The sequence below is a fragment of the Amblyomma mixtum genome, chromosome 7, assembly GCF_055824585.1.
Source record: "Amblyomma mixtum isolate Tamu chromosome 7, ASM5582458v1, whole genome shotgun sequence".
NCBI lineage: Eukaryota > Metazoa > Arthropoda > Arachnida > Ixodida > Ixodidae > Amblyomma > Amblyomma mixtum.
The window spans coordinates 38,267,586-38,292,838 of record NC_143018.1 but is presented as its reverse complement, the minus strand read 5'-3'; the positions used below and the strand labels follow the sequence as shown (position 1 = coordinate 38,292,838).

General features: G+C 44.9%; 2 protein-coding genes across 5 annotated transcripts; one reads left to right on the top strand and one right to left on the bottom strand.

Moving 5' to 3' along the window:
- Positions 1 to 1,013: 1,013 nt before the first annotated feature.
- On the bottom strand, positions 1,014 to 16,527 carry LOC149335701 (uncharacterized). Of its 3 annotated transcripts, none has more exons than XM_089554038.1 (8): positions 16,314 to 16,527; positions 14,843 to 14,927; positions 12,681 to 12,787; positions 9,598 to 9,797; positions 6,661 to 6,806; positions 5,305 to 5,405; positions 4,473 to 4,659; positions 1,014 to 1,374 (listed from the first exon to the last, which is right to left on the bottom strand). In XM_089554038.1, the coding sequence occupies exons 2-8, from the start codon at positions 14,924 to 14,926 to the stop codon at positions 1,291 to 1,293; spliced, it is 909 nt and encodes a 302-aa protein (XP_089410164.1). In that variant the 5' UTR covers position 14,927; positions 16,314 to 16,527; the 3' UTR covers positions 1,014 to 1,290. The 3 variants fall into 3 exon arrangements, with proteins under 3 accessions (XP_089410164.1, XP_089410165.1, XP_089410163.1); XM_089554039.1 differs by having other exon boundaries at positions 1,014 to 1,404; positions 5,305 to 5,408; positions 16,314 to 16,526; XM_089554037.1 differs by having other exon boundaries at positions 5,305 to 5,408; positions 16,314 to 16,525.
- A 179-nt stretch (positions 16,528 to 16,706) lies between these two features.
- On the top strand, positions 16,707 to 24,991 carry LOC149335700 (armadillo repeat-containing protein 1-like). 2 transcript variants are annotated; one of them, XM_089554029.1, is made up of 9 exons: positions 16,707 to 16,828; positions 16,905 to 16,995; positions 17,105 to 17,179; positions 18,317 to 18,408; positions 19,358 to 19,495; positions 20,749 to 20,866; positions 21,870 to 21,986; positions 23,253 to 23,348; positions 24,308 to 24,991. In XM_089554029.1, coding segments are annotated over exons 1-9 (942 nt in total). In that variant the 5' UTR covers positions 16,707 to 16,826; the 3' UTR covers positions 24,521 to 24,991. The 2 variants fall into 2 exon arrangements, with proteins under 2 accessions (XP_089410155.1, XP_089410156.1); XM_089554030.1 differs by lacking the exon at positions 16,905 to 16,995 and having other exon boundaries at positions 16,724 to 16,828; positions 17,029 to 17,179.
- The last annotated feature ends 262 nt before the right edge of the window (positions 24,992 to 25,253 follow it).

The following is a 25,253-nucleotide window of genomic DNA, read 5'->3' as shown; positions in this document are numbered from 1 at the left end:
TTATGAATCAATAGTTTCCTATTTACTGACAACTGAACATTACTGGGGGTAACTCATGGGATCCGGACCTAACACGTATAACGGTGCTTTGCGATATAACTTTTATACCCCCTCTTCTTGGCGCACCTAATACGCGACTCGTCGGTATGAGTGAGATAGTACTAAACAGGCTTTGATCGCACATCACTATAAACGGCGGGTATTGCTCTCTACAGATCGATCCATCGATTTATAATTCAAGCGACGCCGAAAACCGGGCGCCGAATCTGCAAAGGCGCATTTGCACACCCGCAAAGAGGCCCGGCCGCGTGAACTGCCCATCCCCAATTGTTAATCTTGCAGCAGCAAGTGCACTGCACCTGCGCAGTGCACCTGCGGGCCGAACACCTACACAAATACCATGTAGAAGCTGTGCGTCGGAGTACAGTGCAGCTGGCGCCGAAAGTTTACAGACCACCAGAGTTAGCTGCTAACTTCAGCAGCAAACGCGGATGCAACGAAGTGCGCACGGTCCTTAAAGCTGCAAGCCCGGGCTGAGTGCAAAATATATTTCGCGGTACTCGTTAAATTTCTCGCGAACTATTTACACAGAACACACGAGTGAAAAATTAAATGCAACAGCACTGTGACGCAACAGTGGTGATGCACGTGCGGCAAAGAAAAACACTAAGATGCCTAACAGAAAGCTTGCTAAATTTCACAAAGCCGCTACAAATAAATGTGATCACAAATATGTGCTGTACTTATTTCCGATGCCCCTTAGAGATATAATCTGATGAATTGTTAGGTGTAACCTCGATAGCATCTGATGAATAACTATCGGCAACGAATACTATCCCAGTACGCACATAATGCGCTTTCTGAATTGCACAAATACTTAAAAAAAAAACAATTTAATTACAACTACACTGTTTCGTTTCGATTTTGCCTGTACATACACTCCGAAGAACTGTTAAGCACAACATCACGGCAGCATCGTGTACAAGTCATAGATAATGGACATCTCGGCAAACTCACGCAGGCGAAGCATCGTTTTATTCTCAGCATAATTGAAACAAATTCTAGCGTTCTGGGCTTGTGAGAGCATGAATGGGTCCTGGTGTGCAACTCTTCTGCTTGAAGAAGCCACACACATCTTGAGACCTTGGCGCACAAAATGACTTGAGACAGTCTGCCGTGGTCCTTTCACAAGTGTGACTTCCACAGTTCAACCTGCTGCTCCACATCACCACAGTCATATAAAACATGGGGAGCAACTTGGAACGTAGCTAAGCCACGGTTCCTATGACATTATGCGCCCACTTCTTGCATGGGCGACAGCACGGCAGACATCTCCAGGCTACGGCGGCTGGGCGGCCGTCTGTTTCCGGATGCCTGCGCAGACGTGAAGAGGCCATTCTATGTCTGCACAGCAAGGAACAGACCATTTCCTTCTGTCACTGAATGTCATTCAGCCGGCAAAGGTCGAAAAGTGGCAAGTGCCATAAACAGTCTCTCTTAGGTGACCTGTAGCAGCACTGTTCAAGAAACCGATCTCTGTTTCGATGCCAAGTATCACAATGCTGTACCTCTCAGTTCACTAGTCGAGCCCACAGCCTAAACTAGTTTGCTGCCGGGCAGAAAAAAAGAAAAAAGTGCAAGTGAGAGGTGCTTTTTGCATACATATGTAATCTACACCTATCTCATATCTGTCGTAGCTTAATGTTTAAGCACAGATTCTTCTGTAGTGGCTGGCAGGCTTCAAAAAAACTTTGTGCAAACTACTGCCCTATTCGGGCCCAACTATTGCAAAAGAAACGGTATGTCATGGTTTACACTGCTTGATAAGTAATTTTAATTTACCATCGACATTTGTTTCCATTGTCGAGAATCATTGAGAAACTATGTTAACTGCCTGCTGCAGAGAAGCAAACAGAGCAACAAATTCACCTCGCCGCGGTGGCTCAGTGGTTATGGCACTCAGCTGCTGGCCCGAAAGACGGGTTCAATCCCGGCCGTGGCGGCTGAATTTCGATGGAGGCGAAATTCTAAAGGCCCGTGTGCTGTGTGATGTCAGTGCATGTTAAAGAATCCCAGGTGGTCGAAATTTCCGGAGCCCTTCACTATAGCGTCCCTCATAGCCTGAGTTGCTTTGGGACATTAAACCCCCGCAAACCAAACCAAATTTGACAGCTGGAACCACCTGTTGGGCACAGAGGAACCATGCAACTCTCCCACCGATCTAATTTGTCTACATTTGCTCACTGCTCTTTGGCCTGGTAGGTGGCGCCACCTGTTAAATTTGCTGCTCTGTACACTCCTGCCCAAATGGGAGTCGCAATCAACAGCAGCTTCTCAATGATTTCAGATAATCCAGGCAGCAAGCCAATTTAAATTACCTCCTAAGCAACATGAACCATAATATGTTACTTTGCGCACAATATCTAAGGGCAAATAGTGCAGTCGTTGGCACAGTGGATGTTTTCAAGCTGATAACCCCCAGATGAAAAACCTCGTAGAGTCTGCACATGAAATCTTATTTTTGCCACACGATGATAGTAGCTAGTAGCCTTTCAAAATAAACATTCATTCATTCATTCATTCATTCATTCATTCATTCATTCATTCATTCATTCATTCATTCATTCATTCATTCATTCATTCATTCACACTTCTAAAGGTCATCGCAACTCCAAGTGGATCTGCTCCTTTCCCGTCAGGTGCTTTTACCTACTGACAATCAGATGCAAATAGCATCTATGTCCACATAAACTAGCTGGTTATAATTTCTGACATCTGCTAAACCATGATTTTCCAGCAAAGATTGAGGTTTTCAAGCATAATCAAAAGCGGGCACTGATACTCTCGCCCTCACTGAGCTATAAAGACGAAAGCAAGGTATTAAAATGAAAGCACAAACGCTAATGTATAAACTGATTGAAAGTCATGATAGAACATTTTCATTGCATTATATTTACAGCACATTTAAAATAATCTAATAATAATAATAATAAGCCACCATGCTGGCTGGATGACGCGGTGACTGCTTCCACTGGGTCTTCTCAACAATTGACGAAAGTATATTGGCAAAGAAAACGAAATGTGATGTACTAGCGAAAAAAAGGAAATCTGATGAATCGCAAACGCCACAGGCTCGCAAACTGTGGAGTGAACGTGAAGCTTCTGTTCTTATCAACTGTTGGCAGGACTGACTCGATGACTTGCGGTGCCAGAAGTGGAACGCCGTGGTGTAAAGCACAATCGCAGAAGCATTGCTCATGTTGCGCATTAAGTTCACAACCACAGCATTTTACACCATCCAATGCATGCGAGAGCAACTTCTCTATGAGCATATGCTTCGGCAGCACCGGACGCTGTAATCGTGCTCGAAAACTACAATGCAGATCAAGGTCAATTAGGATCGAAAGTGCCCATGTGAAAGATATAAACTAGGCCAAAGCATGTCATGCCTAAAAAAACTCTTGAGACGCGATATTCAGTGACAGGTATTGAGATATTTTCATTTCACAATGTATTGACGTAAGGAATTTGAGAGTGACAAGCGTATATGTATAGTTATAGAACATAGAGTACACAGTAACCACACCAAGGATGGTTCCAATGGTAAGCACCCCCTCTGGTTACGCATTCCCCTGCTGTCACCATACCCTCCTCCTTCAAAGATAACCACCCTTTGGTCATGCATTCCAACGTTCTTGTAACACCTTTATCCTCCCATGGTAACCATCCTCTAGCCCTTGGCAACCACCCATCAGTTACCACCGGCCGACCTCTCCACCTTTCCCTCATTAAAATTCCTTTCTCTCTCTCTCTCTCTCTCATCAGTTACGCACTAATAAAACCCAGGGAACAGGCACTCAACAGCTGTCACTATAAACCATGCAAATCACAGGTGCACTTGGCACACTACTAGGAAAGCTAGTTAATCAGTGCTAGTAATGCTCTACAACAGTGCTTTGATGAATGCACAAAGGTGGCAAAAATTAACACATGCACCACAAACACACATTACTTACCTCTTCACAGATGACAGGATTCTCACAACTTGCCTTAGCCTTAGAAATGAGTTCTCTCTGCTTGCCGTATTTTAACAGGTCAAGCTTGTAAATAAACACACCTCAGTACTAAAATGCTTATTGTTGCCTCTCCACTTGTGAGGGTGTTTCTCGTGCACCTTTGCATACATGCCAGTGAGTCCTGGACCTTTAGCCCTCTCTACAACATTTCCATGACTTCATAGAATGGGCAAAGAGTCAGGCAGGCATGTGAGATTAGAGACAAGATTAGGATAGGGTGGCCACAGCTGGCACAGGAGAGACTAACTGGAGATAAGTGGGAGGGGCCTTTCTCCTGCAGTGGATTTACACGCGCTACTCCTGATGATGACGATGTAAATGGGTGACATTTCAGCAGCATGGGACCGCACACACATGCACAGTGAGAAAAACAGCTGGAATGACTGCCAAACCGACCCTGCGCTTGAGCCGCACTTCAGGCGAGGTGGGACTCCACGTCTCGGCCGAGGACGACTCGTCCGAACTGTCTGCTGGGTGGATGTGAGCAAAGCGCTTTTTGAGTGCATTGGACAGCAGGCCACCCGCGTCTGTGGAGGATTCCGATTCTGCAGCGCCTTTCCGCAGCGGAGTGCCGCTTGGTGACCTGCAAGAACAATAATCGACTGCGTGTGGACTCTGCTCAGCCTTTACTGGTGAACAGTCGTGTTCAACGCCAACCAAATGCTGAGACTTTGAGGACCGCCCAAAACAAAAACAAAAATAATTTTGGTGTTTTTCTTCTTTAATTCAAATCTGCACTGAGGATATAAAGAAAATCAGAAAAAAATTCTTAGGTGACCCTCTGTGGATCGTCTCAATATGTTAGCAGCCAAACGTTTCTTATATCCAAGGTTGACACAATAAAGTTTGTTTTGTCCGAGGTGGTACACTTAGGTTTGCAGGGGCGCAAGTTGAGGGTTGATGTTTAGGCAGCAGTAGTATGCGGCACACATTGCGCATTATGACCTTCGTAGCTTTTCTTAAGGACGTGCTTGCAAAACTCCCTTTTTGAAGCCTTAATTTAGAGAAAAAAAAAAGTGCGCAAATTACGCAAATAATACGGCATACAGTTTATACACTTGAACACACGGGGTGACCTGTATCTCTATCCAGGTGAACTTGAATGTCCACTGTTATCAAGGTTAGCTCTACAGATTGGGAGGCGGCTGGGCGAGTTAGTGCATGTTCTCGTGCAAAAGCGTTGTTCAGGTGCAAAAACCCTAAAAAGCCACAGCTGCAGCTCGCTCACTTTTCGACCTTCTTTAGCTTGACCGTGCCAAGCCCCTTGAGGACCTCTGCGAGCATTGCCTCGTGTGACTTCCCCGCTTGCGAGGCTGCCGGATCGGCGGGCTGCTGCAATTGGAAGAAGCGCAGGACGTGTCAACAGTGAAAGGGGGAAGAAAGAAAATGACACAGGTTCCAAGCTGTTCAACCCCTATGATAGTGTATGAGAGGGGAAACGTCACTCCAAAACGTCACTAGCATCACTGCAGGGCTAAAGGTGATTCTCCAACCACCTTTTGCTTAACCACTCATGGCAAAGAAGCGAGTCTCCTAACCTAGTCGCTCTGCCCAATGCTCTATTCCAAACCAAGAACTGCGTTTCCCTTCCCACTGTACACAGCCTATCAGTTCGATGTGGCACAAAAACATACTGCACAGGGCCCTCAGTTTTTGCTAGAACAGTCTCCGCAATTTATGCCACTTTTTTACTGCGCCTCTTGATGTCACAGCTATCAAACTGGCTTCCATCCCTCACTCTCGGTCTCCTTTGAAGCCTACAAGGGTTAGCGCTCTTTTACTTTCTTTCCCAGCCTTAACAAAATCCACTACTTATTCTCAAGTTTAGGCTACACATAACACAAATACATTAAAAAAGTGGAAGGCGGGACCACCACTGCCGTAGCTCATTACGTAGAGTTCTGCACACAACATGCGGTTGTCTTTTCTTTGACTTTCCATAAAACTGCCATCTAAAATGTTTATGCAACCAATACATGCTCTAATCAACACTATCATTAAAAACAAGTAACATTCCCTTAAGTTTTCCTTGACTGTGGGCTGCTTTTGCATACATATCCCAACCAGCCCTTCATCTGCTTCCCTCGACTGCTCAATCACAGGAGAATCTCCATGATGCAAATTTCACGGGGGTGCAAAAAATATTCGAATCATCCAAAACGAACGAAATCCATGAGCAAAGCACAGGATATGTATTTAGGAAGATCTGTTTATGGCTGACGGGATTCAATTACGGCTGCGCCAAAGCTCACTCCTTGTGGTGTGTATCGCACAACTGGCAATTGCGACGTCAGCGATGCACGGGCCGTACGACTGGAGATTGCAGCATCGGCAATGTGCGAGCTGCGCGTAGTGTTCAATGTTAGGGTTGCGGCTCGCATGTTTGCGTCATCCGTAGTGCCGCGGGAGAGTGTTCGGAACATTAAAAATTTTGTACATTGTACTCAATGGACTCTGGTCAGAGAATTTCGCAAATTTTTACCATTCCGGAATTCGTATCGACCATGACTGCACCATCGAGATTCTCCTGTACTACATATAGAACCACCAGGTTCAGAAGTGTAGCAAACACTGAAGCACGCACCTTGCGGACAGCCTTGCGGATTGGCACAGATAGAGCTGGTGGAGGCGGAGGCGGCGGTGGAGGCGGAGGTGGTGGAGGAGGTGGGGGCGGAGCACCTCCGACAGGGGCTGTATGTACGAAGGTGCAGCTCTTGCGAACATCAGCCTCTGCAAAAAAAAACTCACACATGTGAAGCCCAACAACCTTGCCAGTACAACAGGTGGCAGTCAAGTTGCAACCAAAGCCCAACTAGATGCCGGCCCCATACTAGCAGGAAGTTTTGCGGAAACAGTACGACCAGTCATCACTGGCCAGCAGGTCCTCCTTTGCATTGTACATACCATATGCTTAGCTTGTGACTATGGGTGAAGTTCAGAGCAGAGATGAGCCCTGTGGGAAGCCATCTCAGGGTCGCGGATCCACCCACCATACGACTGATGCAAGCCTTCACACAGCTCAAACCTGGTATGACGCTTAAATGTGAGAGCGCGCTTCTCAGTGGCTACTGCCTAAGCAGCATAAGCTGTAACGATGACACTGGCTGGTGCCTGCTCGCTGGATACCGGCTTAGCGAATGTAATGAGTAGAGAGCTGGGTAGTCAAGAGCAGCGGTAGGTGAGGGTTATTGACTAGACTGCGCACCAAAGCCCACTAAGCCGTGCAGATTAAAGTGACAAGGGCAATGTGTCTCTTTCTCAGTACACAGCTGAAAGCACATTATCTGGCACATCAAGGCTGAGCAATTTCCACAGCACTCACTCCTCTCCGTTTCTTCACTGCTAGGCCCTATACACTATGACCCTAGAGGTTCCAACACTTCACCCCTCTCCCCTTAATTCCCATAGTGCCAGAGACTACACAATGTGGCCAGCACCGCAAGGTGCTTGGAGTGTTCTCGCCAGTGAGCACGCTTCTTTATAAAATGGTTTGCCCACCTTTTTTTTCTTTGCACACATAATGTCATCAGGCGTGCAGCTCAATAGGCTGGGTTTGTTTTTTCTGCCTTTCCGCTTTCACTGACACCCACCATTGATGAAGATAAATGAATTCTTTCAGTTAACAGCTGCTGGATCTCACTCCTGTTACAATGGACAAAAATATCATTTTCGCGACAAGACTTTCGGTCTCCTTCTGCATGTCAAGCAGCTATGTATGGCTGAGACATTAACTGGCGTGTAACCCAGCAATTAGGATGGTTTGTTAGCTATTGACAGCAAGCATTCCCACATAAAATTCTTGACCAGAAGGCGCGAGTGCAGCACAGGTGGTAAGGCTGGATGCTTCTGCATCTACTGTCTGCATTCCACGAGTAGGGGATAGACTTTTTGATTTTTATTTTTTAAAATTTGGTGGACTTTTTTCAGTGTTTATTTCCAAACACAGTTTTAGTTATTTTTTTCCCCCAGGTGAATATCACTTCCCAGCTAAGAATTGCCATTTTTTTTCATGGCACTCCTCTACAGCCAGAAGTAACCTTTAGTTTACCTTAGCTTGCATGTTACCAACAGCAGTTGATTTACCAGTCATTAAAGCACAAATGACCATGCTAGAGCATTGCTTGCAATGTGGAATGCTCTCGCTGCAAGAATAAGTAACAGTGAAGCGATCAGGTAATGACATATATTATAAGTTTTATAATTTACTTTCTTTTCTTAAAGCTAGGTTGTGCAAAAACCAAACAAACGAGGAAAAGGACAAGCGATAGCAATAGGCCGGCAATATCCGCATACACTTGCCTCCCTTATGCAAGCAAAACCAGGTCTTTCCGTTGTGGGGATCCATGTTGCCCCTGACCCGCCGGACGCACCCTTCTCTCTATCGTGGCCTACCGCGGCTCTTCCCCTGCCGAGGAGGGAAGCGCCCGCGTCTACGCGTCATCACGTGGGCAGCCCTCCTTTCCCGCACTCGCGGTTTCGGCGGGCCACAAGCACGGGACACAGAGAAAAGAGTGGAGAGCGAGATGTCAGAGACAGCGGACGCAACACCAGTGGCGGCCCAGGTGACCCGAACTAACCCGAACTGTTCTCCTGTGCCTGTTTCATGTGCCTGCTGCCTGCCGTTGCTGCTTGCGCGCGACTGAGGGAGGCCGTCAGGAATTGGGAGATCCCAATAAATGGTTTTGCCTGCGTGCTATTCCTCGGTGGTGTTGTTCTTTGCGGCCACAGGAGTGGTCGAGCTAGCGGAGTGGCGTTGGCTCTGAGTGCAGGGTCCAAACCGCGCTAGAAACCCCGCACCGTCTAGTCACCTTCATGTCGGAACAACTATCCGAATGCGACTGATACAAGCGTCTTTCTTTCTTTCTTGCTTGTGACCCACTCCTCACTCCTTCACTCACAGAATGAACTATGAACAGCAAATGCTTCACAAGAACAAAGCTTCGAATTGCAAGGAAAGAAAAAGTGACCCCCACAAAAATTTGGGAGCCAGATGGCCTCGGATCACACAGTTCGCATAATCATGGCAACGATGGAACTGGCGCTGGACGGCCGTGGAAGCCAGAACATGACACTTTTTGGAGACACTTGTGCATGGTTACGCGTTTATGATGACTTGTTACGGTCACAAACATTGTATCCTTACATGACGTGGAAAAAAAGTAACAAGCTTAATGAGGCGATAACAGTGTGCGAGTAGAATGTGCTACACTGGTAGATAAAGCTTGACAAGGTGGTGATGCCTTCCAGTAAGCAGCCGGTGCATGTGTAAGGTAGCAGAGCAATGCTTCAGAACATGCAAAACTGCACTACTTAACCTATTCTCTCATTACACTCCTGGCTTCCAAACTTTGTTGATTCTCTTGTTGCCGATTGTAACTTGTGCTCTGGCACTGACTTCTGGAAGTTAGCATCAGTGGTCTGTGTCTGTTCTTTGTCCCTTGCGTGCTTTGCACTACATGAATACCATGGCACAGACAGACAGTTCTGCCGACCCTTTCTTCTTCCTCCTCCTCCCCCTCACCTTTGTGGGAGACGACCAGCTCCTCGAGCTGCTTCTTGAGCGAGGCCACCTCCTCCCTGAGGAGCGAGATGTCGCTCTCGGCGCTCTCGGGGATGGGGCTGCACTGGCGGCTGGACGGAATGCTGGCGCGCGACGAACACGACCCCAGGGGCCTCAGGCTGCCCCTCCGCAGGCCTACCTTGGAGTTGCTCCGATAGCACCTGCGCCCATCGGTCCACTCAAGGGGAGAACTGGCCAATAGGAAGACAACAACTGGAAGGCCTGTCCATTTAACAAGTAGCAGAGGTAGTAGCTGCAATGGATGCACGTGGGGTTTAAGCGGGAACACTGGTCTTTGAGACCAGAAAATGACCAAAAAATAGATTTTCGAAAAATGACATTTGTGAAATCTACAGCCATTATTTTCCAACTGCACCAATTTTTTTCCTTCAAGAAATCAGCATTCTGACCATAATATTAAATTCAGATCATCGTGTGGGCAGAATTTAAGCAGGAGCAGACAATTTAGTGGCATGAAAATTTTGGACCTCTGGCTGTCTTAGTATGTCGATATCTCAACATCTAGGACAGGTAGAGATGTCATATTGTTTGCTAATGGAAGCTGAAGGCACAGTGTGTGCAATAATCGAAGCAGATGTGTTCAATCGCACTTCACAAATTTATAATTTCACAAAGTTTATTGATGCATTACATTCACACCTTGAACATTGATATTCCAAGTGCTGTAAAATTACTAATGAGAGGGTAAAAAGGAAAAATGGTTTTGATTATTGCATTCTTTACTCACCCTACCATGTAGCCATGGATTAAAAATGATTTTTCATTGAGCACTTTTTTTTTGCACTGAGGTACTAATGAATGACTAATTAAAATTAATTATCTTGGGAACAGACTAATTTATGAGAAAGGTAATTTCATTGTTCAAATCAGTATAAAAAACTGAGCAAGGTGGTAAAGTTTCATTAGGACTGGACTAAAAAGGAAAATAGGTCTAAGGCCAGTGTCCCCTCTTAACATCCCAAAGCGACACACGGCTATGAGGGATGCTGCAGTGGACGTCTCCGGATTAATTTAGACCACCCAGGATTCTTTAACATGTGGTTGGTTGGTTTATGGGGTTTAACGTCCCAAAGCGACTGAGGCGTCTTTAGCATTATGCCTCCATTGCAACGCGGCCCAGCCAGAATCGAACCCATTATCTTGAGATCAGCAGCCCAGTGCCAAAGCCACTCAGCCACAGCCGCGGGTCACAAGTGTGAATTGTTGGGGGTTGAAGGGATGGAGTCACTTAAACTTTTCATTCCTTGGCTCTGCTCTGGACAGAAGAGCAAGACATTAGCGAACATTGATCGCAGTGTGAAATCTGCCTACTGCATTCGTTAACTTATTTACACCTCAATTTCTTGTCCCATGTAGTTTCAGTTTTATCAGTGTAAACTTGGTTGTGAAGTCCCACGTAGGTATGACATCATGTGAGACAAGCAAGAACTGCAATATATTTGCGGCTTAGTCATTCAATTCACTCCCATTCTTATACTTACCCGGAATGTCAGCGAGTAAATAAACAGCTATTGTACTGCAGCTTTTGCATACCTCATGGGATCTCACACCTACTTGCAATGTCACTACCAATGTTCGATAGCCGAAACTAAAACCGATACTGTACCGAAAAAAAAATTCAATTATAAATTGCATTTCTTTATACTTAGCGGGCAAATTACACTTGGTGATTCATGTTTACTAAGTCCTAATGCACCTTTTCAAACGAAGAACACACTCCAAAAAAGTGGGAACTTCGACCCTAATATGACAAACATGAAGTGGTTACTCACTGCTGCTAGTTACAGCCAAGTGTTTAGAACTAATATTTGTGGGTACAAATACTAGTTCGAGGGAATCGATTTGGCTAACTGGCTGCTGCGATGGCTTAGTGGTAAAGGTGTTTGGCTGCTGACCCGAAAGACATGGGTTCGATCCAGGCCACGGCAGAGGCTCGTGACTGTGCGATCTCGATGCGCATTAAAGAACCCCATGTGGTTAAAATTTCCGCAGCCCTCTACTACGGTGTCCTTCATAGCCTGAATCACTTTGGACTTCCCATAAAAAACGTAAAACCAATCAATTTGGCTAACTGACTGCACCATAGCATGCCATTCAGCCAAAACCACTCTTGGTCCAGTAACATGAGAGAGAGATTACAGCTTGCATTCATTCTGGCGACCATGGAAAGTTCTCAGCAGCAATAATCTTGTCAAATGAGGTTATTTCCTTGATCATACTTCTGGCCATCTGTGCTGCTGCAGGGTGGATAGAACAGATGGACAAAAATTTCTGCCCAAAGCCACTCAGCACAGACTAACAGACGTGCAAAGTATGAATATACACATGAAAGCTGGTTTATTTAATTATTCAAAATGATATTTTACGGTGGACCAAATCTAGCCACTGTAGCAATGCAGCGAACCTAGACCAATGTAGTAGTCTACATTCCTGCTGAGAGGTACAAGTTGAGAGAGAGCTGTAATGGTTTCCTTTGTAGCTGCATGCAAATACTCGGATCAAATGTAATTATAATCAGTACCATTTTGCTACCAATAAACACTGTCACAGAGTGCATCAAAATACACTGCAATTATTGCTTGCACTTGGTTGTGACCAGCCAAACTCCAGATAAAAACTAAATTTAAAGCTGGAGTAGTGATTACAAGGCAACAGCCCCTTTCCTTTTTTTTTTTTTTGCATTGGCTGTAAGAATGCGAAACTTTCTGTATTTTAATAGAACTTTGTCAAGAACATTTCTACCCGCTACACCGTGTGTAGAAAAAACCTTGCTGCCCAAAATGACTATTTTGCCCTACCAGCTTCTTTTCATTGTGCAAACTCCGAGGTCAACAACACTTTCACTACTCGCACAACTTTTCTACCCTACCAATCTCTTCTTTTTTTTGCCATTCTCACTGAAAATGCGCAACACTGACTCTTTCAGCTATGTTTTTAGCTTGTCCTCTCTTCCATGCCATGCAGTTTCAAGGCAGCAAATGGAGAGAGAGAGAGAGAGAGAGAGAGAAAGCAATCCAACGTACCTGAGCATGACTCCTTCCCTTCTGGGCATGGGCGCCTGCAGCTCGTCGACGTTGCCGAAGTGAAGAGAAGATGGCCTCGAAGAACCTGACTCCCTCGATGCCGATGGCTGGGGCAGTGCGACAACGTGAAATCAGTGATATACACAAAACGATACAAGGACTGCTAACTCATTGCGCCTCTAAGTAACGACAAAAGGCGCTTCTTGCGTGTCGCATCGCATTGTTTACTGGACTCCTGTGAGCACGCACGGCAAGCACAGAACGAGTGGTCACGTGGCTGTTCTGCAACAGTGCTCAGGAGTACACGCGACCAAATCTTTAACTGGCTCCGGTGTTGCATCGCTAAATGCACCTTGTAAAAGGTTCTTTTCGGCTACACCGCTGGCTATTCATGCTGTAATATGACGCGTGAGATGGCATTTCGTGGTTCCTTTTTGTTCATATAATGTTGCGTGTTTAGATCAAAGTTATCAAGAATATTCATCGTGTACCACTATGAAGAGCCGAAGCAAGCGGAATACGCAGCAATGGTTCTGGTGGCGCATTTGCGCTTACTCTGGGTAAACGACTTGTCTGCCATGAAAGGAGTGGTAGTTCACCCAGAGGAGGAGGCCATATGGACCAGAACATTATATGAACAAAAAGGAACCACGAAGTGCCATCTCACGTGTCAAATTACAGCATGAATAGCCAGCGGTGTAGCCGAAAAGAACCTTTTACAAGGTGAATTCAGCGATGCAACACCCGAGCCAGTTAAAGATTTGGTCGGGTGTACATCTTCTGACAAGCCTAGGCACTACGAATACAAAAGTCTGCACACGAGTTCCTGAGCACAGTCGTTTCAGCAGCAGCTATGGCCACTTAAGGTCTGTTCGATTTGGCTGCACTCGTAACACCAGTTTGGTAAAGTTTTGCGGTAATGACGAGAGCGTGCAGTGCCAGTTCAGGCAGTTGAGGTGCATCTTGGCAGTGACTGCTTCCAAAATGAACCATAAACCCATAAACCATAAACCAGCAGTGAAACTAGAATTTCGCCTCTGCCATAGATTAGGAAAAGTAGAAATTTGTATGCGGATATGTTGCTCCTTTTCTATTGAAGCTTCTTTGCAACCATACAGCTATCTTTCTTTCAAAGGCATTCTATCGGACACGAAATGAAATGACCACAACCAAAGTTGCAACATTTTGCCATGGCCAATGACCCTCTAAAACCTAGAGCTACATTTATGCCTACTTGTTGGTGGTGACATGCCAAAATGATTTTTTTATGTCACCACTATTTCTTGGTATATCCCCGATGATTTCTTGATGAGGGAATGCAAAACAAATGTAAATGGTCAACATAGACATTTAGAATGAACACAAAAATCTATTGTATGAATCTAATGCATGAATTTATAGCACACAAAAGTAGATCCCTATGTGCCTTATTACACCCGCAACTCTTGTGTGTATTCTGGGTACAATCTCGGCTACAAAGCACTGGGCCCCTTAAAAAAGGCATCGTGTTCAGTGTGTTATGAAGCCATGTGTCATGAATGCAGATTTTTCCCTCAGCAAATTATGGCTTTGTGCACGTCACACCAATGTAACATGTTTGGGTTGCTCAAGTGTAGGCACTTAATTCACAGATACCTGTCTTCATAACTGCAATGGCGCTTAAACAAATAAAGGGCTGGGTTTCAGCGTGGTGCACTCTACTTCTTGTATCCACTGAAGTTTCTTTCACACAGACGAGCAAATTATCAGTTGTGTTCAGCACAGAATTCTCTCTTATTACAGACCTTTTTCTCCATTATTGCACAATTGTGTATGCTGTTTTCTTTTCATGTTACAACACGTCTGACAGTTTCTGTTCTTGTGTGAGGCAAGCACGCAGCATCAGACAGTTTCTAGTAACATATTGACCAGCGACAGTTTAAAATGCATGCTTATGAGCAGAATGCAGAATGATGTTAAGTGTGACAATCCACTCACAAGTGCCAACCGCACGTATCACTATTCCCACTCGCTGTTTAGATATCATAGCCAGAATTGCAGAATATGCAGCACTGTTCACAGCAACTATCAGAATTCAGTAGCAGAATAAGAATTCAGTAGCTTGCAAAAAACATTGAGCACAGAAATAAAGTAAAAAAAAAAGGCAGTGGAGAAGCACTCACAATGAGGACCTCCAGCTTAGAGCACAGCCATGCCAGGCATCGATAGGGCAGTGTCTCATACCGTGACCTGGACCTGAATGACATCCTGGTACAAAAGGCAGGAAAGCATCGAATGAGACGTTTCAGGTTAACAAATGCAAGTGCCTAGCTGCCTGCAGAAATAAGCGTTTCTCACATAAATTTTCTTTTTTTTTTTATTCTGGTAAAAATCCAAACTGGCCCGGCTAGCATACAGGACAAATCCCAGCAGGTTCCAACTGGAACTGAACTGTATTGATTGGATCCATGTAAGAACTAACTAGGAATTGTTGCATAAACCAGTTGGTAATTTTCATCATGCCCACAGGCAGAGAAAGGAACCTAAATGCAAGTAGATGGAAACATGACAGTTAGGTCAAGGGAAGTTTATACTCCGCAAAGCACAGGAAGTCCACTGAAGTGTTGTAAGCAAGCATAACTACTGTGCCTTCTTTCTGTTCGCCTTAAAAATTTATATCGCACTGCATAGCACACCTTTTCCCTGTAGTCCATGGTAGAGAGAGGGTGCGGTAGATGGTCCTTGGCGATCACAAAATGAACAAGGGAGGGGAAAACCTCAGTTTGCTAGAGCCAACGTTTCGACAAGGGGACTTGTCTTCGTCTGGGCGAAGACAAGTCCCCTTGTCGAAACGTTGGCTCTAGCAAACTGAGGTTTTCCCCTCCCTTGTTCTTTTCCCTGTAGGTACGAACTACAGATGTCAGTCTGAAATGCCCAGAATAGCAACGACTATCCAACTTGTTCTATCCAAAAAGACGACATGCCAAGCGAAAGGGGCTCAGCTTTATTAGTGGGTGCGCATTCACCAGGTAGCGAAAAGACATCACAGGGCGGCTTACGTGCAGCTTGATGTCTAACGCGGGTAATATATTGACATCTGCATGCACGGCACTTTCCAGAAAATGTGAAATCGCTGCCACTCAAATAATTTTTTTTTTCCTCGGAGTGTAGATACACAAGTAAAGCTGTCGCACTTGCATGACGTTTGGTTGGTTTGGTTTACGGGGTTTAACGTCCCAAAGCGACTCAGGCTATGAGGGGCGCCGTAATGAAGGGGGTTCTTTAACGTGCACTGACATCGCACAGTACACGGGCCTCTAGAATTCCGCCTCCATCGAAATTCAACCGCCGCAGCCAGGATCGACCCCGCGTCTTTCGGGTCAGCAACCGAGCACCGTAACCAGTGAGCCACCGCGGCGGCTCCAAGTTCAGTTGGAACGAAATCAAAAGGCTATGAGGGGTTTTTATCCGTGGATGTCAAAGCGCGCAACATACATTGCCAAGTTGTACGCCAGTACAACGGCCTTTATTCTGCCCTGTTTAACCTTACTTATTGCTCGCTTAATTGCATTTGGTGCACGGCAGGTGACGATTAAGAGCGTTTCCGGGCTTCAGAAAATTCAGTAGCTCTGACAGTAGCACGCCGCTTCCTACCTGGGTGCATACAGAGACGGCGAAGAGAACGTGCTTTGTCTTCTACTTGCTGCTGAGGGGTCAGCTTGAACGGTATTTTAAAGAGAGTTGTGACTCCGCGGTAGGTTGTCTGCGAAAAGACATGAGAGCTTGCCGAGAGCTTGTAACCTCAAAGCTACCACTGATTCAAAACATGGCGCTTGAGCCTGCAGCCGGTTGAATCGGACACGAAAAGGCGGTGCAGAGCTACGCGTGACCGCGCGCGACACTCGTACTGAAAGCTAAATCGATTGGATTTTGCAGGATCATTAAGAAGAAATCCAGGAAATTAAAATCAGCAAGTGATTGACTGCTGTAGAACATCTGGCACAAATTAATTCTATGAAAAATTGAACGCCATTGGTTCCTTGTCAATCGGGTTTTCGCAGATGTTGCGCGTCCACTCCACGACGGGCCACCCACCTGGCTGATTATGGCTCTTGTTTTGAAATGAGATAAGTGGAGTCGAGCCGGCTGTCGTCCTTAACTTCCGTAATGTAAGGATTTCTGCTCGGTTACGTTTGTTGCCGGCATGGTTGACAGCGTGACTGATTTAAACTGCTTTTTGCGCAGGGCTTCCATCAACTTGGAAGCCACGAGAGACTTGCTGCTGCTTTATCAGACACTCACAGATGAAGAGGAGCAGTGCGACAAACTGTGCGAGGTGTCGTCTCTCATATCGATTTTCTTATTTCAGCACTTCCTACCATTCGTTCCCCTGTTGTCGCCCAAGACTCATTCGGACGGCTGTCGTTTTTGGTGCGCTACTGCAGGACCGGACGATGCTCAAATTTCTGGTCTACGTTCTCGAGGGGACCACGGATGAGATCGCGCTGCTTTCGCTCAAGGCAAGTTTACAGTCTTTTAGCTTTAAAAGTTTAAAAAAGCAACGAGCGTAACGAGTACCCCTTTCGGCGGGTTAGGAATTAAAGTTAAGATGTACTTACATATATGAGCAATTGGAAGCACTGATATTTCAAGAAAAACTGAACGCTCGAAGACAAGCTGACAAGAAACTCCAAGAACTCTTAAAAAGCCCAAAAAAGACTGTGCTTCTCGGCCCAAAAGATCGACCCAAAAGACGCGGGTTCGATCCCGGCCGCGGCGGCTAGAATTTCTTTGGAGGAGAAATTCTATAGGCCCGTGTACTGTGCGATGTCAGTGCACGTTAAAGAACCCCAGGTGGTCGAAATTTTCGGAGCCCTCCACTACGGCGTCTCTCATAGCCTTAGTCGCTTTGGGACGTTAAACCCCATAAACCAAACCTATTCCATTTTTGATCATATCTCTTGTGTCGGACTCAGCGCTTTGGCCATTCACCTTACAAACATTGATCGAAAGATTGCATCCACATTTATGAGATCCCAGATTTCCTGAAACACAAGTGCATCTACTGTAACCATGTTTCCGAAGCCTATAGCAACGCTTCTGCACCGGTTTAAATTTCACAGTGACTCTTAGTAATATATATAGGTTAAATACAGAAAAGCCCGGTCTTGGTAAATTGGTCAGGAAGTGTTAATTTCTATACTTAAACTATTTAACTGCTCTGTCTATACACAGCATTCTATGCAGTCTCTACTGTAGCGACAACAGTGAACCTGGTTTATTAGCATATTCCCACTTGGCTGTTCAGTTGACTCAGTTATGAATTGGAAGGGGACCTTAAATTTGTTTGAATTATACGGGACTTAAATTTAAAAAGCAAATGGGTTAACTGCCTATTTAGATCCATGTGTTCCAAAATGAACACTCCCCAATTATGTACTGCACACAGTGCATGGACGAAAATCACCGCCAATGCTCACAGTTTTCTGTTCCTGAAAATTCGATTGTGTGTGTAGGCATAAAAGTCTGATTTGCTCATTCGTTTGTGGTACAATTGGTGCGTTATTGCTGGAATAACTAATGACGATCTGCAATCTGTAGTCACTGAAGTTTTGGTTCGTTAAAATTGATCGTCGTGTGTTCATTTCTGCACCCAGGTTCTCGCTGCACTGTGTGCAGATGATGGCAGATGCAACCTGGTGGCACAGACCTTCGGCCTCGCACCGTCTCTGGAGCTACTCAGCTCGGGGTAACATTTCTTTCTAAAGCAACCAGCCAAGTCTCTTCACCTTTGCAAATGTGTCATATATTTGGAGTCAAATATTTTGAAATCAATTTCTTTTTTTTCCGGCCAGCAATGGGTGCGAGCTGGGGATGGGGGGGGGGGTGGACATATATGCTACCATATATAGTATATATTTCTAGGACATGTTCAGAAAATTTTCACATAATTTGCTCACCCCCTTTTTGAAGCCTTAAAAGTGCACTGAAGAGGAATCTGAACTCGTCTTTTTGCTGCGGGAATTTGATCTACACGTTCCCAGCATTCTTAGAAACTTCTATTTATTGCCCTGTGCGGCCGATTTCCCTAATTAAATCGGATTAACGTCCGGCTCCTGCCTTTTTCTTGAATTCCCCGCATACGGTGGGAGGAGTCGACCAATGCATAGAGTGCCTTTCAGGCAGTAGCGTGGCAACTTTGCTTTCGCTTTTATTTTGTTTCTTTTAGGTTTGCGTGAATAAATAGATCTAGTCAGAGACTACATAGCTGCATATTAGGCCCATGGAAATAAAAATGCGTTTTCACCGATCACTACGTATCACTCCGCCGATGGCAGAGCGGCAAGCCGCCATGGGACAGGGTGAAAGGTTGGTCGACTCCTCCCACCGTTTGCGGGGAATTAAAAAAAAAAAAAGCCAGGACCCTGGCGTTAATTCGATTTAAATTGGGGAAATCGGCCGCACAGGGCAATAATTCGAAGTTTCCAAGAACGCTCGGAACATTTAGGTCGAGTTCCAGCGGTTAAAATACGAGTTCAGATTCTTCTTCAGTGCACCTTCAATTTAAAGGAAAAAGGTGCATAAATTATGTGAGTAAATATGGTACACTGCAGGGAAATGACTGATGTTGCTGTGTGTTGAGCGGACAAGCGTGGATGCCATTTTCGGGGTGTTAAATGCCCTTTTCAACGGTGCAGAGAACATGAGTTTGCGGTCAAGGAATCGGCGCTGCGGCTCAAGATGCGGCTGCTCGAGGCCAAGGTGGCGCTGCTTGCAAAGCAGCAGGAAGAAGCGGCGAAGCTGCGTCTGTCGTTCTCCGATTCCCTCAGCTCTCGGTATGCACTCCCTTTTTTGTGGGCTCTAAACGGCCACCATTAATCTCCCTCCTTCTAGCAGCTAAATTGACTCCGTGGACAATTCATCCAATGTTTGTTGTCACTAAAAATTGATCGATTGGTTTGTTTGACTCTGTTGATGTTTGTCCGGCAGCAAAAGGTGAATTGACCCACGATGCAGTGAACATGTTATTGTCATCGAATTATGATTGGACGCAACTTAAAGTGAAGCTCCGCCCCCATTCTGGACCACCACTCAGATTCCTTTGTGACAAAGAAGCAGGTCTTCAAGAAAAATGTTTGTTTTTTTAATGCAACGGCATCAAAAGCATCATTGGGAAAAAAAATGTGTTGTCAGTCATAAAATTCACCCATTGGCTGGAGGGAGGTATGTCACCAGACTAGAAGTGATGTCATTTCCAGGAAAGACAAATCCATCCCAAGCAGCACAGGTGATTGGCCCAATATTGGTTATGCCTGTTCTCACTCTGGCCCTTTGTATGATCGGCTTTTCCAATACAGTACCAATACTGGGTCGATTAGTTGCGTTGCTGGGGACACTGCTTCTAATGCTATATTGCATTGCCAACATATAAGGTAATTACGTGTCCCTGTGAATTTTTCAAAGTTTTATCCTACCGCAGGAGCAGACATGTCATCGCTTGCTTGTGACGTTATCGGTTTGCAAATAAAGCTTACAACTTTCACAAGTTGACGTAGCACAGGGCATCGCTGTTTCTCAACACGTGTGCTGGTTCCGCATTTCGTTTGTACTCAGTTATCAACGTTATAGCCACGACATTCCTTTTACATGGCGTTGGCCATTGCCTTGCATACAATGTGCTTTGCCACGTGCTATCAAGTGTTGGAATGGCCTTCCGGATTGCATTGCTACCATACGTGACCCATTAATGTTCAAAAACGAATTCACCACCTTCATGCATCCATGATATTGTACATAAATTGTGTTCGTATGTGTTGTAAAATCCATGCAGTGCCACTATTTGTTTGCTGTTTTTTCCTCTGTGTCAATATATTACGTTTTTTTTCAAGTACGGTGTAATAATTGTTTGCAGTCCAATGTATTTGATATTGTTTACTTTTGTTCTTTCCACTTTGTACCATCTTTTGTCTGCTAAATATTGTAACCCCTCCCCTCACACAATGTTCCAAGTGTGGAACCTGTGAGGTATTTGTATAAATAAATAAATACTTGCATTTCACTGGCCTCTAAAAGTCCCTTCTCGTTCCAGGCAGGGCAATGAAGCCACAAAAGCAACTCCACCGCGGGCAAAGTGCCCATCACTGCTCGGACAGCACAACTCAACAGCCAAGGTGGTTTCGCTGCACATAGAGGGCCTTTGCTCACAGGTCAGCACATCACGGCAGCCTTTCTTGCTACTGCCGACAACATGGCACTTGTTTCCTTTGTTCTGCTTTTGCTGCATCTTTTGCACTGGGCAGTCCAGTTTAAAGAGTCTGAAGAAAAAGTCGTAGTGATGAGCTTTCCCATTCAGTATTAGCCAGCTACGAAAAGCCCAGCTGTGTAGCGATGAAATATCATGGGAAATGATTTTGTTAGAGAGGAGCTCGTCTTCTGTGTATAAGTACCTGGAACAAGGCTTGAGCAAATAGGGACATTGTATTTAGTTATTTTAGTTGAGCACTTTTGCTGTAGAATATGTAGAAGCTTGCAGCAAATCTCGGCTACAAATTTTCGTGCATTTAAATACATATGATCAGATCTGTGCTCAAGAATACAGCACTTCTCAACTGGTGCAGGGTAGTTTGCCAAAGTTTGCCACCTAATAGAATGGTCTGTGCCACCTTGCTTTGTTATTGCTAACAGAGATCTTGGCGTAGAACTAGTGTTGGCTTGCTGATAGCCAAGGTTTGACTTGCTTGAGTGTCCAATGAAATGCTTCAAGCGATACATGTGCAATGACTCATGAAGTTATAACAATTACTGTCATTTGCATCAGATAACACAGCGTTTTCAGTTTTGGAGGAATGGATATGGTTGAGCGCAAGGAAACGTTGGCGGCTCTTGAAATTTGTGCTGCTTCTTGTCCGGGAATGTCATGAAAATTCAATTTTCCAGAGACAAGAAAGGATGTGCTAGCTATGGTACATAAAATTTTTTTCTGACATTTCATTCTATTCAGTGTTGAGAGTGGCTTCCACTTCTATTTCGAAGCAATCTGAAAAACTGCTCGCTTGATACAAAGCAAACGTTTGATGGTTGATTCATACTGTCTCTGTATCACTCGGGTCACTGCTGTCCACTCTGTCTGTTTTGCTTGTATAAGAACTCGTCCAGAAGAACCAGGCTGGACCCGTTATATGATCGATGCACTTTCTTACTCCTGGCCAGAATGACAAAGAGCAGTGCGAAGAGAAGCTCCTTGACATCCAGGGCGTCATCAGCTTCACTTTCGACATGGAGATGCGGCGCTGTGTAGTCCGTGTCAAGTCGGACCTGTCACCACGGGTGGGTGCGAGAAAAAACTTGATATGTTAGTTTTCACTGTGTAATAGTTAATACAAAATCGCGAGTTTATTCACGCATGCATTCACGTGAAGCTTATGAAGTCAGCCAGCTATTGTGAGAGATGTCTCGTATAAGGTTTCAAACTGCTTCATCGTCATGTTGGTTCGGGCGTGTGGAAACATAAATGCTCCTACATTAACAGCAAAATTACTCTCTCACTTTTTGTCAACCTGGTAAAATGAAATGGTAAAATTGCACTTAGAACGACTCCAGGAATTGAATGACATCGCCTTCAAGCTGTTTTGACCCATGCTTTTGTAGAAACAAGGGGTGCACATCTGCACCAATGACTTCGTAAAAAGACGTCAAATGTGGTATGTATCCATACCTAAGTCTCATCGACATGCATGAAAACTTGCAAAAGAATTGAAAATTGCTTGAGCGTTGCTGGCCCGCCAATATGGACCACCTGAATATCTACACCCGTACTTGTAACAACACATCGAACGCTAAGGAGACCTATTAGCAAAAATAAAAACACGCTAAATGCTTCGCTTGATATTTCAGCAGTATTCAGCATGCAAAATAATGGTATGCAGCTGCACCGTTGTCCGTTTGCCACTACTTGAAAACAGGTGGGTTAAAGGGGCCAGCAACTCATTTTAAGGGTATTAATGCAATGGAAAGTTTTTATAACATTTGGCTGAACAATGGAGTGCCAAAATTTTAATATGAATTTTTGTTAACTGGGTGCACTTTTCTTTTTTTTGGTGTCTCGATGCTGGAAGCAATGGTGAACGAGCATGATCGCAGTCACTTGCAAAGAAAAGTGTGGAATTGAATTTAGTCCTGGCCACGAGCAAGTAACTATTCCTTACAACCAAATTATGTACACCAATACATAGTCATGTAGTATGGATATGCTGAAAGTACTAAAGCTTCATCATATAATGTGGCTTCAACAAGTTTTAAGTTAGAATTCCTGCTTCTAGCTTAATGCTGTACTTGATTCTATCAATCAGGCAGGCTGCAGATTGTTCCCACCATGAAAAATGCGTGTCCCACCCACATTTGAGGTGGCATTGGTGCTTATGCATTTGCCAAAGTGCTCCCAGACAGGACTACGCTGACCCAGCAAAGCTTTTCCCTGTGCCTGCCTGGGAGCGGCCTCTTCAAATTGCTCCCGGAAAAGCTAGGCAAACAACAACATGCGACATCGTGGCCAGTCCTCAACAGTTTTATCTGTTCCCAATCTTTTCTTTCCAGGTGCTGATACAGGCCATTAAGTCGACAGGAACAATGTCGGCAATGCAGGTGGCCAATAGTGCAGCTCCAAAACTGCCAGGCAAAAGCACAGGCACGGTTAGTTTCCTTTGTTTGCCTTGCTACTTGAATTAGTTACCTGCATCCATTCATGCCGAACGAGAGTTGGTGCGAGTAAACCTGGAATATGAGTTTGGAGTGCACGCTATAGGAAATGAAACCGCACCTACCCTTTATCTCTTATCGCCACCAAGCTGCCTGTGCAGAAATCCCTCAAAGAAGTTTCGCAAGTGCTTGCTTCACTCTTACTGTTTGCACAGGCACTATACAGGGTGTTTCACCTAAGACTTTCTGCAATTTTTAAAAATAAGCTATTTGAATTAGATGTGCGCTTTTTCTGGCATAGCATTGTCAGTGGTGTAGTACATCATAATTCAGCTAAGACGTGCTAACTAGCAGGCTTGTTAACCAATATTTAATAGTTAACTTTTAAACTATTACCGTTGGGCTCCTTAATTATTGAGAGGCATGCAGCCCACCGTAAGTAATGTCCATATCCATTTTTAGAATTTCGAGAACGCGATTATCCTCGGCGCTGTGGCTCAACAAATTTCGCCTACATCGCGCCAAAATACATGCGGTTTGAGAAGCTTGCAGGCGAAGCAACCTCTCCAGTGAACCTAACTCGTCGAAATAGCCAAAATTTGTTGGGCCACAGCGCCGAGGATAATCGCATTCTCGAAATTCTAAAAACGGATATGGACATTACTTACGGTGGGCTACATGCTTCTCAATAATTAAGGAGCCCAACGGTAATAGTTTAAAAGTTAACTATTAAATATTGGTTAACAAGCCTGCTAGTTAGCACGTCTTAGCTGCATTATGATGTACTACACCACTGACAATGCTATGCCAGAAAAAGCGCGCATCAAATTCAAATAGCTTATTTTTAAAAATTGCAGAAAGTCTTAGGTGAAACACCCTGTATTTAGGACCATATAGCAAGCAAGTTATACCTTAAAAAGCTCACAAAATCCATTTTTGTTCATCATATACAGCCTTCAAGCGAGGCCACTCTACTAGAAGACAATTGTGGAGGGACAGCCAATCACGAAGCTAAAGAGAAAGAAAACCTCCCGGCCTATCTTCCCGAGGCAGCGAGTCCAATCCGGGAGGATGCAGTTGTCCGGCACAAGACAGCCAAGAGCTCTTCAGCTGCTGGCTGGCTTGGAGCAGCTGCCACATTCATCACCAAGTCACTGTACTGGTGAACGGATGTCACCTCGGACTACCTTGGTCCTCAGAAGCACGCACAAAAATTTCGACAATGGAGAACAGGTATTGCGGTGACCAAAATGTTGTGGACATGTCGCTTCAGCTTGTACTGGTATGCGAAATCCATCCCGTGAGAGATATCTTGCGAGAAAAAGCTCCAAATTGGGGATAGAACACCAAGCCTGCAACATTTTGGTCATCCTCTTCGTTCTCCGTTGCGACGATTTTTTATCGGCCCTCGAATGGACTTCTTTGCACTGCTGGTTTCACTGACAGTTGTATTAGGTCAAAACCTGTGCCTTCTTCAGTGCAGATAGCACTGCACCAACATCATATATGCAAAAAAAAAAAAAAAGTCTTGTACAGCCAAGAACGTTCACCGGTATTCTAATGGCTGCTTGCCTTTAAGCTGTCATCTTTCTCTGGCTGACTCTTGTACACAAAGCAATACAAAGAGGCAATGTGAATGTTTTATGTTCTCATCAATTCTGCCGCATGCAAGCAGAATCTGTGCAATGTATTGGTCCAAACATGTTATCTCTAAAAGCAGTGCCCTTGCTGTCAAGAGAGAAAGTTTGTAATTTTTTTTTTTTTTTCCCCATGGCACAAGTACCCATGATGATTTGAGAAACGAATTCTCTACAGTCATTTCCCTAGGCTATGCAGAAGAGAGACGCTCGTGAAAGCATCACGAGCATCGTCAAACCAGAGAGAACTGGGTTGCGCGAT